The sequence below is a fragment of the Schistocerca serialis genome, chromosome 1 (genome assembly GCF_023864345.2).
Source record: "Schistocerca serialis cubense isolate TAMUIC-IGC-003099 chromosome 1, iqSchSeri2.2, whole genome shotgun sequence".
Taxonomy (NCBI): domain Eukaryota; kingdom Metazoa; phylum Arthropoda; class Insecta; order Orthoptera; family Acrididae; genus Schistocerca; species Schistocerca serialis.
In genome coordinates this window covers 575,002,197-575,014,734 of record NC_064638.1, presented here as the reverse complement: position 1 = coordinate 575,014,734, position 12,538 = coordinate 575,002,197, and the positions used below count along the sequence as shown (strand labels likewise).

The following is a 12,538-nucleotide window of genomic DNA, read 5'->3' as shown; positions in this document are numbered from 1 at the left end:
GAACAAATGGCAATCGGAGAAGACAAAACAAATGCCATGATCAACTGTAAATAAGAAAGTGCTCATTTGAGATAAATTACACAGCCAAGAGTTGCTATAGGGAACTCCTTTCAAACATTCTTAATGAAGGAATTTCAGAACCATGTTTACATGAGCTTTTTGTAACACTTTGATGTCAAGAATAACACTCTTAATTTCCTGACATGTTTTTATACACCCTACATTTTTCAATCAGGAAGATTACTATCCTTTCAAGAGGCTGTTTAGGGAAACAGTATAGTCCTTCCCCCCAAGTTGTAACTAACAGGTGTCACACGAGACAAGGTTACTGGCGTGTTCTTAGAACTGCACATTTGTTAAGTAGGGCTTTTTCCATGAGGTTGCAGATGACAAAAAAAAAACTTCCTGCACCCCTACCAAACCACCATGTGAGATTTGCCACAGTAATGCTATTTCCAACAACTGTTTAATGTACTTTGGTCATGATGAAGCTAATGTGTGATTTGCCTCTGCAACTCAGGAAATCAGATATCTGTGTTAATAAAGGTCCTGAAACTCTTTTATGTTGAATATTTCGATGACAGTAACTGAGTTAGAAGTACGTTTTTGGTATGTTCACACAGTACAACACTAAATTTATGTGAGAGCCCATAGATGCTAACAGTGGAAAATACCGGATTATTGTATTGTCTTTAAACTAGAATCCTGATGTCCTCAGAAAATAACTCATTCTTTGTTGTAGTTGCCTTCAGAGAAACACTCTTTTCTTCTAGCAGTACGGTTTTTGGTGCATATTATTACCATAACAAATCTTAAATGATGTCATTCTTTTGTAACATGCTTGCTGAGACAACAATGAGTTTTAAATTTTAGGTTTGGTTGTCAAAAGTAATTCCTCAAAATCTCTGCAGTAAGTTAGCATCTAGCTGATGAGTATATTACATGAATGCGGCCAAACAAATTTTAATGTACATTCTGAATGCCAAGATATATGCCAGTTTTGTGTTATTCATTGGACAGGATGTTCCATTTATCTGATGACTGCACTTGTGGGATTGTGTTTGCTGGCCACCGGAGCTGCGCAGGCTGGTAGAATGGGTCCTGCATCTCCCATTTAATGCCACACTATGTGCCTTCATAGCCTGTGACATTTGAATAGTGAAACAAACATCACGAGTGTAACAGTGGAAAGACCAAATAATCCCATTCCACAAAGAGTGTTTATTTACAATTTGTGTTTGTGTGTACAGAGTCCACTCATATCGTCCAAAGATTGTTTGAACAAAGGTTTCCAGTTGTTCAAATTCTGAGTCATGGTGCAAATCACAAATTAGTGACTAAATTTCATGAAATGGGAAGTGTTCATGAGAAGCGTAAATGAAAATCTACAGTGCTCTCAGAATCTCATCGTGATGATATTACGTAACACCTGGCAGGTTCCCCTAAAGAGTCTATTGATGTCTTTCACAGCAAATGGTAATTTTTTGTACAAAGAGCTGCCAAATTACTTGGGCAAAGACCCTATAAAGTAACAGTAATGCAAGAACTTCAACCTGGTGATACCGCACGCAGGTTTAGACCTTGCAAGTGGGTTTTGAAACAAGTGCACGACATTGAAATGGATCCTTACCTCATTCTTTGCTCAGGTGAGGATTGGTTCCTTTTACCAGGGTATGTTAGTTCCCATAAATGTCAACATTGGAGCACCGATAGAACTATTCTTCTTCATGAAAAACCCTTTTACGATCAGAAAATAAGTATGTGGTGTGTAGTTAGTGGTGACAGAATAACATGCCGAATATTTTTTTTTTAAAGACACAGTTAACAGTGAAAGATTTGTGCAAAACATTTTGCAACAATTTTTTTAATGAATTGAGTGGAAAAGAATGAAGCTTAATGTTTTCACAACAGGATTCAGGATGGGCTCATATGGCCAATGTTTGTTTCCACGCTATTCACTATGTGTTCCACAACATTCGTTAGTAACAATATGTGGCCCACTTGAAGTCCCAGTTTAACATTGCATGATTTCTTTTTGTGAGTAGCTAAAGGATAAAGTGCACCCAACGAATGTGCAAATATTACAGTAACTCAAAGATAATATCCACAAATCAATTAATTCAATTTCTCAGGGAGAATTACATCATGTGATGAATAATTTCTTGAGTAGATGTCAGAAATACATGGAAAACAATGGCAAGCAGTTCCAGCATCTCCATGCATGACATAGGTGAGTACAAATTTTATTTACATGCATTTTAAATTTAGTACTGTGGTAGTAGCTAGGCAACACGACATTTGATTTGCCGGGCAACGGAGCACTCGCTGCCGCACATCTACTGCACTGTGCGCATGGTCATCAGATAAATGGAACACCTTGTAGATAAATGCCAAATTTATTTTTAAAATGTATAAAAGGTAAAATTCCATTTATTGACTTACTAAATTCACAGAGTGAAAGATGGACCAGCAAGTCTTATCTTCAGGAGGGGCAATTCCCAATACAGTCGATACGCTCAAAAATAAATAAATACATTGCTTCCTGCTTTCAGAACCATAAATTTCCTCTTCAGGATAAAAAAGAGGTAAGGGAAGTTACAAAGATAGGGTCCCTTTTAACTTGGATTCTTATTGATTGCTGCCCATTTCATTTTCTCAAATATTTTCTCTTTTCTGCCCTGAAGAAGTAATCTTTGATACCAAAAACTGGGAATTCAATCATTATTTTTGTTTGTATCCATTAGCTGTACTGGAAGCTGCAGCCTATGAAAGTAATTATGTATTGCTATTGTAACAATATTATGAAAAGGAAAGTTGCTACTCACCATATAACGGAGATGCTGAGTTGCAGATAGGCATAACTGAAAGACTTTCACAGTATAAGTTTTCGCCCATCAAGGCCTTTATCGAAAATAGGTGACTGACACACACACACACACACACACACACACACACACACACACACACACACACACACACGCGCGCGCGCGCAACTCACACACACATGACTGCAACCTTTGGCAGTTGAAGCCACACTTCGAGCTACAGCAGCAGTGCATGATGGGAGTGGTTGGGGTTGGGATTGCAGGTTAGGGGTGGGGGACAGTGAAGTGCTGCTGGGGAGTGTGCAATGGCGAGGTGGAGAGAGGGTAGGGCATCTAGGTGTAATCAGGTTAGACGGGGAGCAGGGGAGAGGTGGGAGCATTGGTGGCATGAGGGCTGTGTAGTGCTGGAATGGGGACAGGAAAAGGGCTGGATAGGTGAGAAAAATGACTGACTAAGGTTGAGGCCAGGAAGGTTACAGGAATGTAGGATATGTTGCAGGGAGAGTTCTCACTTGTGCAATTCAGAAAAGCTGGTGTTGGTAGGAAGGATCCATATGGCACAGTCAGTATGGATCCTTCCCACCAACACTAGCTTTTCTGAATTGCGCAGATGGGAACTTTCCTTGCAATATATTCTACATTCTGGTAACCCTCCTGGCCTAAACCTTCATTAGTCATTTTTCTCACCCATCCAGCCCCTTCCATGTTCCCATTCCAGCACTTTACACCCCTCATTTCACCAATGCATCCAGTCTTTTTACTTCCCTCCTTTTCTGCAACTGCCCCCCACCTCTTCCCTGCCCTCTGTCTAACCTCCCAACTGCGCCTAGCTGCCCTACCCTCTCTCCACCTCATCCTTGCACACTCCCCAGAAGCCCTTCACTGTCCCCCACCCCTCTACCCTTCTATCCCTACCCCTCCCCGTTCCAGCCTCCTCCTTACCCCCACCCAGTTGCCACTCCCAGCATGCACTGCTGCTGTTGTTCGTAGTGTGGCTTCAGGTGCCAGAGGCTGCAGTCATGTGTGTGTGAGTTGCGTTTGCATGTGCGCGCGTGCGTGCGTGTGTGTCATCTATTTTTGACAAAGGCCTTGACAGCCGAAAGCTTATATTGTGACAGTCTGTTTGTTATGCCTATCTGCGACTCAGCATCTCCACTATATGGTGAGTAGTAACTTTCCTTTTCATAATATTGTTACATTCCATCCTGGTTTCCATTATTTGCTGCTATTTATTTTTAATAAGCATGTGTAGTACATTATTGGTATTGTAATTCTTGTCAAACTGAAAGTTGTCAATTTCTGCAGGCAACCTTGGAGCTGGTCTTGGTGCAGGGTGGGCTGGTAGTTCCAAACCCACTACACCAATGAATGGCACGCCTAGAGCCGGTAGTCCTACAAATGTCTTTTCTTCACCACAACATAGGCCAGCAAGTTGGGCAGCACAGGTTTGTAAAAATCGTTAACATTATGCTGACTTGAATGTTGGTTAGGGGGTTAAACCATGTTTCCATTGTAGAGGTAAGGTGTGGCCAAAATCAAAATAAATTACTACATCAAAAAAAAAAAAAAAAAACACAGATGTAAGACTGTTGTAGTGAACATAGATAGTTGCCAAATAAAGGAGGTGATGTATTTGATAGCATTTGTGATAACTGTGACAGGCTTATCTCTGTTCTCATGCTTGCCTTAATCTTTTATATTGTGCATGAGATGATGTGTAAGGGTACTTTCCATTTGGCACATTGCATGACCTCTTAGCATAGTGCATTTAATGAAGTAACATGTTTTTCCTCAACTGTTCATTACTAAAACAGTTGTGACTTACAAAGTTTTTGTTGTACAGACTGTATGAAAGGTTCGTGAGATTTGACTAGATAACGCACTTAGTTTGGTGTGTGTAGATTTTTCTGTAGCTATTACAGAACATAAGTTAAAGAGTTTTCATTTAATGCAGTACTTTGCTTTGTCCAAACTGTCAGCTGAAATGTTGTTTGGTCAAGAACTGGTTACACCCCTTAGGAGAAAACCAGCACTACAGTGTAACTTTTTCCGCCTCACTGAAAGTGCTGCCTGGCTCACTCTAACTTGTTTCCTACCTCAAAGCAACCCGCACTTATCCATGCCTCCTTTTGTTGCTCGTGATCTGGTGCATATGAGCTCATTGTGTAACAGCTAAAGAAAAATCTGTACAAAACCTTTAATGGTTTAAGAGAAAGCCAGTCACTGACCTGTAACAGATCAATGCTTTGAACGCAGTAACACATAACAGCTGTTTTCTGTTAAGTGTTACTGTTCTCCGTGCATTGATCTGCTATAAGTGAGTGGTTGCCTTTCTCTTATTTTACATGTTTCTCCATCCAGAAATTTCCATTGTTATTATTATTATTATTATTATAAAAACAACAATGTTATGCTAATCACCATAAAGATATCATGTTGAGTTACAGACAGGTACAATGAAAATACTATCATTATAAAATAAAAAATTATCTAAAAATGAATTAAAGGACTTAGTTTAGCAACTTCTTGTAGTTCATTGAAAAGTATTTTTTCAGAACTCTTAGAATTATTGTATTTGCTTATAATTTGTATTCCCATTATCAGATCATATTGTTTCCATATTTTATTTTATTGTGGCATGTGTTTATTCTGCAAACTTTCTCAGCTTGTCCTTACATTCACTACATTACTTATTTGCTTCTCAGTGAGTATTCCTGATTATTGTGTGTTTACTGTAGGACTGAAGTAACCAAGTGTTACCAGAAAATAAACTATTTGAGTTTTAGTTTTTTAGTGATACAAATATTACATGATAATTAAAAGAAACATGTAGTTGCTGTATTTGTATAAAAAGGGCTGTACAGTGTAAAAAATTGTCTGTGGCTTGTTTCGAATCTTCATGGCATATTTTGTGTTACAGTCATTTAAAATATTGGTGTTAGAAAGAAGTGGAGTAAAGGATTTCATGTTCTGTCTCTTTAGGGGACACAGGGTATGCCCCCAGGAAGCACATCACCCATGCCAGGTCACACACCTGTCGGTACTCCTCATCACCAGCCAAAGTCACCAAGCGAGGCAATGAAAGCAGACTATAGCCGTTCACACTTTGACACTGTCAATGCAAAATCAGCAGATGCCGGTAAGTCCACAAAAACTTTTTTCACCTCATTTAATTTCATTAAAGACTTTTATAGAGTAGTTTCATTAACCATATCTATCACTGTAGTAGGTGCTGAAAGCTAGAAGAAAGTTTGTTAGTTACAGAAGACAATACTATAGTGTTCAGAAGTGGAAACTCAGGTTGCAGTTAGCACAATTCTGTATTTATTTATTTCTAGATTGTGAAAGCAGCCATTTTGTCAAGAGAGAGACAGGGGTGGGAGGGTGTTGGAGGGGGTGAAAGGAATATGCTGTAAGGAAAAGTTATTCAAATCATGATTAAAGAGACAGAAGCTACAAGAAATAGTTCACAATTAACGGTGCCTTACAGATATTGTATATTGAGGCTGTTAAGTATTTTAGAGGAACTTACAAAGAGAAAGTTATTGATTGGTGTATGGGATATATTGTTACTGTGAAATAAATGTTAAATAAAACATAAAGAGTGTAGTGTAGCAAGAAAGGAATGTCTGAAGAAGTGGTAGGACAGTAATGCAATATTTAAAGACTGTTTTTAGCTAGGTAAAAATAGTAGGGCAAGAAATAATGACAAGTTAAATGTGATGTATGAGACAAGAAAGCTGAATGTGTTGTTGGGGAACAGAAATTACCAAAACTTCAATAATGGTACAAAACAGTCATCAAAATAGCAAAAGGGCTCAGAGATAAATGGTGACAGAGACAGTGTTTTACGGAGAGAAAAAGCTCATTAAAGTCAAGATCAGCAGAAAATGTAACAACATAAGCTCAAAAGTAACTGGTACATTCATAAAATAACAGTGAAAGATGAAGAAAAGCTGTAGGTGAAGATACTACCGGTGGCTTGAGAAAAGAGTAGTAAAAGAAATTAGTGAAAACGGTTGAAATTGTTGCATTGGGATATGCATATTAACCCACCGTGATGTGACTAGGACCTCAGTCTTTATTAACGTACGCTGTTCAGTAGTGCATCACTTATGTAGGAGTTGAGTTTCAAGGGGAGCAGATAATGGAATAAGTCTTATTAAAGTAAAAATGACTCTACTGTGAGACCCAAAAGAAAGCAGTCTGTTCAGAAGTACACATCTGTGAAATCAAAATCTGCTGCTGGGTAACTTTTGAGTAATGTGTTGCTCTGCCCTCATTGCACACTTCTTGCAAGCTATCCAGAAGGTAGTCGAGGCATTACTATAAAAGTCAGTTACATTCTGAAGCTGTCCGTTGTGTGAGGAGAGTTCCTGTGAAGACACACCGCAACTTCCAGTTGATTCCAAGCATAATCTATCAGTTTAATAGTAGCAGATACCTGTCTCTTGGAGGAGGTGTTCTTGAGGTAGTTGTAATGTGCTCATGCATAGTTGTCTTCAATGGCAAACAAAAGATGTTGATTGTAAGCCAGGACAGTAGGTTGGAGGACCTTGTTCGGATACTGCAAAGGCCTCAAAAATTATTCTCAATAATGATGAGAGACATCAGACTTCCATGCGTGGAACTGCATACCCAAGATGTGCATTGGTACCTCCACATTCTTCTGACTGTCATCAGACTTCAGACAAATGTTGTATTTACTCATGAATAGAACCTGGTAGCATTGATGCAGGCTCCATTCCAGGCATTCCCTTGTCCACCCTATTCATGAGCCGTAGTGCTATAGGGGTTTTACTGTTGTTTATGAGGCCACCAAATTGATCATGTCAAGACAGCTGTGTGCTGTCTGGGTTGACACATCAGTCCCAGCTGCTCCAAAAAGGTGGCTTGCAGGTATATTGCATTCTCCTTGGAGTACCTAAAACTCATAATTTAAGACAGATTTTCAGTGTTTTAGATCACACGATACCAATAGAATTGTTAAAAAATATCTTCATGGTGTACTTCCATTTAAGAGTATATCTGAAGAGTATGTTCTGGGTTTTCTGGTATCTGCATAGATCACAATGTTTATAGGTGAAATATAAAAGATAAAAATAGCTTACGGTGTGGAAGGTAGATTCCAGAGGATGAGACACATGCCAGTATTTATAGCTCAGCATTTTCTAATATTGTTATAACTTCAAGTTGAACAAATATATTTCAAGGAAGACGCAATACATGAAAGTCACAGATCAAGTAAACAGAGTAAGACGTGTGTACACTTCAACAGTCAAATCATAACTGAGTCCAAGTCTAGCGGCCGCTGGCTTTCTGGCCGCTTAGGTGGCGCTGCTGCTGCATGGCTGGCAGACAGCGCCACATGTAGAGGACGCACGTAACTGCACGGTGGCATTTTGAAAGATCGGCGAGTCACAACACTTTTCCCCCCTTTGAAGTTTTTGCACAGATTGCTAACGTCCATAGGTGTTGTTTGACTGGCCGTAAAGTCTTGAGGAGGCGGCTTCCTGTATGGACGAAAGTGTCCCCGATGACCATGTGTGCGATTTCAGAGTCGATGCCGGGCCAGTACAGATGACGGCGTGCCAGAGATTTTGTGCGAGAGGCACCCCAGTGCCCTTGGTGAAGGAGGCGCAAGACCGAAGCACGCAAAGACACAGGTACCACAAAACGCAGCGAAGCACTTCCGGTGGAGAGGAGGATAACACCATCCATAGCCGTGAGGCAGTAACGCAAAGCGTAGTAATTCCACAACGGATCAGAAGTCTTAGCTGATGGACGATCTGGCCAACCCTTCTGAATACAGCGTAAAACCCGGGAGAGGGTAGGGTCAGAACCCGTAGCAGCCGCCAGCTGGTCCCCGGTGATGGGGAACCTGTCCACAACCCGCCGCTCGGCAACATCCTGGTGGAAACACAAAAGTTTGTCCCTATCGAATGCCAGATCAGAACCCATGGGAACGCGAGACAGTGCATCAGCATTCGCATGTTGAGCCGTTGGCCAGAAATGAATCTCATAATTGAAACGAGACAAGTAAAGAGCCCAATGCTGGAGGCGGTGTGCAGCCTTGTCAGGAAGTGACATTGATGGATGAAACAACGAAACAAGAGGTTTGTGATCCGTAACAAGATGAAATGTGGATCCATAGAGAAAAACACCAAACTTATGAAGAGCATAAATAATGGCCAATGCTTCTTTTTCAATTTGAGAATACTTTTATTGGGCATCCGTGAGTGTTTTGGAGGCATAAGCAAGGGGTTGTTCAGAACCGTCAAAAAAACGGTGCACAAGGACTGCACCGACCCCCTATTGAGAGGCATCCGTGGCAAGAACAAGATGTTGGCCAGGTCGATAAGTAGCCAGGCACGGGGCCTGTTTCAGCATAGTCTTCAATATCTGGAAAGCCGCATCGCATGACGCGGACCAGTTAAAAGGCACGTTTTTATGCAACAGGCGATGCAACAGCTGAGCCACTGAAGCAGTAGACGGTAAAAACTTGTGACAGTATGCTATTTCCCCCAAGAATGCCTGCAGTTCCTTAACAGATGTTCGGCGAGGAAGGGCATCGATCGCAGTGACAGTTTGCTGAAGCAGACAAATACCATCCTGAGAGAGTTGAAACCCCAAGTACGTGATAGATGCCTGAAAAAATTTTGATTTCTGAAGATTACACTTAAGATCGGCAGTCTGTAAGACATGAAAAAATGTGCGGAGATTTTGAAGATGTTCGTCAGTAGTGGAGCCAGTGACAACAATGTCGTCCTGGTAATTTATACACCCAGGGACAGTGAGAAATAATTGTTCCAAGAATCGCTGAAAGAGAGCAAGTGTGCTGTCAACCCCAAATGGCAATCGTTGGTATTGATAGAGGCCGAAAGGCGTGTTGAGGACCAGAAACTGCCGGGAAGCAGCGTCAAGAGGAAGTTGATGATAATCTTCTGACAGGTCAAGTTTAGAAAAATACTGGCCTCCAGCAAGTTTAGTGAACAATTCTTCAGGTCGAGGCATAGGGTAAGTGTCGATAAGGCATAGAGCATTTACAGTGGCTTTGAAATTGCCACAGAGACGAATATCACCATTTGACTTAGCAACGATGACGACAGGAGAGGACCACTCACTGGAAGTGACAGGAAGCAAGACCCCTGAAGCAGTGAGACGATCGAGCTCTGACCTGATCACAAAGGGCCATAGGAATGGGCCGAGCCCAAAAAAACTTAGGCCGAGCAGTGGGTTTGAGCGTGATATGAGCTTCAAAGTCGTTTGTACGGCCTAACCCAGGAGAAAAAGGGACGAAAATGTCATCGACAAGGAATCCAATTGAGCATAAGGAATAGCATCAGAGACGATATTGACAGAGTCATCTATGGAGAACCCAAAAACGCGGAAGGCATCAAAACCAAAAAGTTCTCCACGTTACTATGGTCGACAGTGCGGAACAGTGGGAACAGTGCGAACGACAGATTTGTAAGATACCTCAGCATCAAATTGTCCCAAGAGAGAAATCTTCTGTTTATAGTAAGTCTGTAATTGCCTAGTGACAGGTGACAGGATTGGAGAACCCAACTGAAGATACATCTGAGAATTGATGATAGTGGCAGCAGAACCAGTATCCACCTGCATGCGAACATCTCGATCAAGTATTCGGACAGTGTGGAGTAACTTCCCTGAAAGGGAAGAACTACAGACAACACAGAATCAGAATCAGTGTCATGTTCATGAACATCATGTATGCGGTCGGATTTGCAAACGGATGACACATGACCCTTTTTTTTTGCATTTGTGACACACAGCCCAACTTTGTGGACAATCTTCTTGTGAATGTTTCGTAAAATACCACAGACATGAAGGAAGTTGCCATGGGTTTTGCTGCAGTTTCTTAGAGGTTTGTTTACGGTTAGGCCGAGGCTGCGCTTGGGAGCGTACTGCGGCCAAGTCGGCCGACGGGGACCCGCCACATACTTCATCAACATCGCACAGAGGTTATATTTCCCTGACGTCGCCCCAGGCCTCTATTTGCGTTCCAGTGGCGCGAGAAATTTCAAAAGGCTGAGCGATGGATTGGACTTCATCTAGAGTCGGATTTGCCAACAGAATGTATAACACTCCTGTCTGCTACTGCTGTACCATAACCTTGAAGCTGGAAACAGGTTGTGAAATAAAACTATTTTATTTAAGCAACTATGGTACAACGCAATAGAGCAGTGTTACCCTCTGAGAGGAATTTTGTTATGTTGACCATATTGTACCTAATGGAAGTGGCTTATCGGAAGTGAAAGTCAGAATTACATAAACATTTAAACAGTAACAAATAATATTTTACTTAGCTATACTGTTTAGAGAGTAAAGAAAACGGTCGCCAGCCTAATTAGGCAAGAGAATGATTAACATTCTTGTTTAAGAAATTAGGTATGAGTAACTTTAATGGATAACACAACCTTAATTTACCACACGTGAGTGCAATGAACTCTGACACATACATATGTTTACGGTAAGATTGAAGCTAGTAGCTAGAGCAGCACAAACTATTTGCAAAAATATAACAGATACCGAAACACTCTATTACTTTCAGGACTTGTTCAAACTGAATGGTCTTTATAACATTACTTTTAACCTTCACTGCAGGATCATAAATTGGACATAGGTCAAGTCTCTCTCAGTTAAATACTTTACTGTTTGAAATGGAAGTTAATTGGAATCCACTAACAGGTTGCTTCTCACTATCTTTTGAATAAAGAAATTATGGTTTTCATAAGTAGTGGTCTTCCCATTACTTGTTACCTAGCATTAGCATAATAGACAAACTGTGGAGCCTGTTATACCATTAATATGCACTTCCGATACCCAAGAGAGACAAACACTTAGCAATCATGAAAATATAATTTTCTACTATTGCAGTTTTCCACTTTTACTACAGTGAAACACCATGTTGACAAAATTACAAGAAACTGACTCACCTTTTAAAATTTACTACAGGTAGCGCTATGATCATTAACTAAGCAAAACTTTATAAGCCTCAATTTTAAGAACTTTAATTTATAAAAGGAACAGCAAATTTTACTTTATTACCAGAGTCTTCTACTTTCAAGTGAATGAGAAAATAGGTGACTTTGAAACTCCACAAAACTATAAATTAGACTATTTCCATCACTGGGAGGCTTTCACAAAACTACATTACTACCTCCCACAATTTCACTAAATCCACAGTAAATCTGAATATGCCCTTCTCATCAAAGATCAAATAACATTATGTAATTAACTGTCTAACTTCGAGGCTTTCATTTTTTTCCACAAAATAGGACACTCGGTAATCATAATTCAAATAGAAAGGAACCTGAGAGGTGTTATGATAGGGAAAAATCAAGATAGGTACATGAATTCAATCACAAGTTACCTTATATTTGAACACACTAACACATCCAATAAGCTGATCCTTCACTGTACACCATTATAGTACTCATTTACAGTGATTGCGCAATGTGGTGGCAACTGCAAGTTGGTAGGCGGATTTTCAGACACAATCGCTGGACTCTGGCCCTTCTTGGTGGCGATGATGAATACCAATTCCAGAATCGTTCCAGCTATTTATCCATCCATCCATCCGAGGCATTGGAAAGTAGCAGAAAAAGCCTCTCTCGGAAACAGCACAATATGCAACATTTACATGGCAGTGCACAGCTTGGTAGCTTGTCCCCAACTGACTCTTGTTC

General features: G+C 40.6%; 1 protein-coding gene across 3 annotated transcripts in view; it reads left to right on the top strand.

Moving 5' to 3' along the window:
* Window positions 1–12,538, top strand: part of LOC126476428 (cyclin-G-associated kinase) — a 264,992-nt gene that overhangs the window by 205,766 nt on the left and 46,688 nt on the right. For 2 of the 3 annotated variants that reach the window (XM_050103541.1, XM_050103542.1), the window contains exons 20-21: window positions 4,131–4,270; window positions 5,808–5,964. In XM_050103541.1, the coding sequence (XP_049959498.1) occupies window positions 4,131–4,270; window positions 5,808–5,964 (297 nt within the window). Of the gene's footprint in view, window positions 1–4,130; window positions 4,271–5,807; window positions 5,965–12,538 lie in introns of those variants that run through there. The other variant, XR_007586987.1, reaches the window with a different exon arrangement.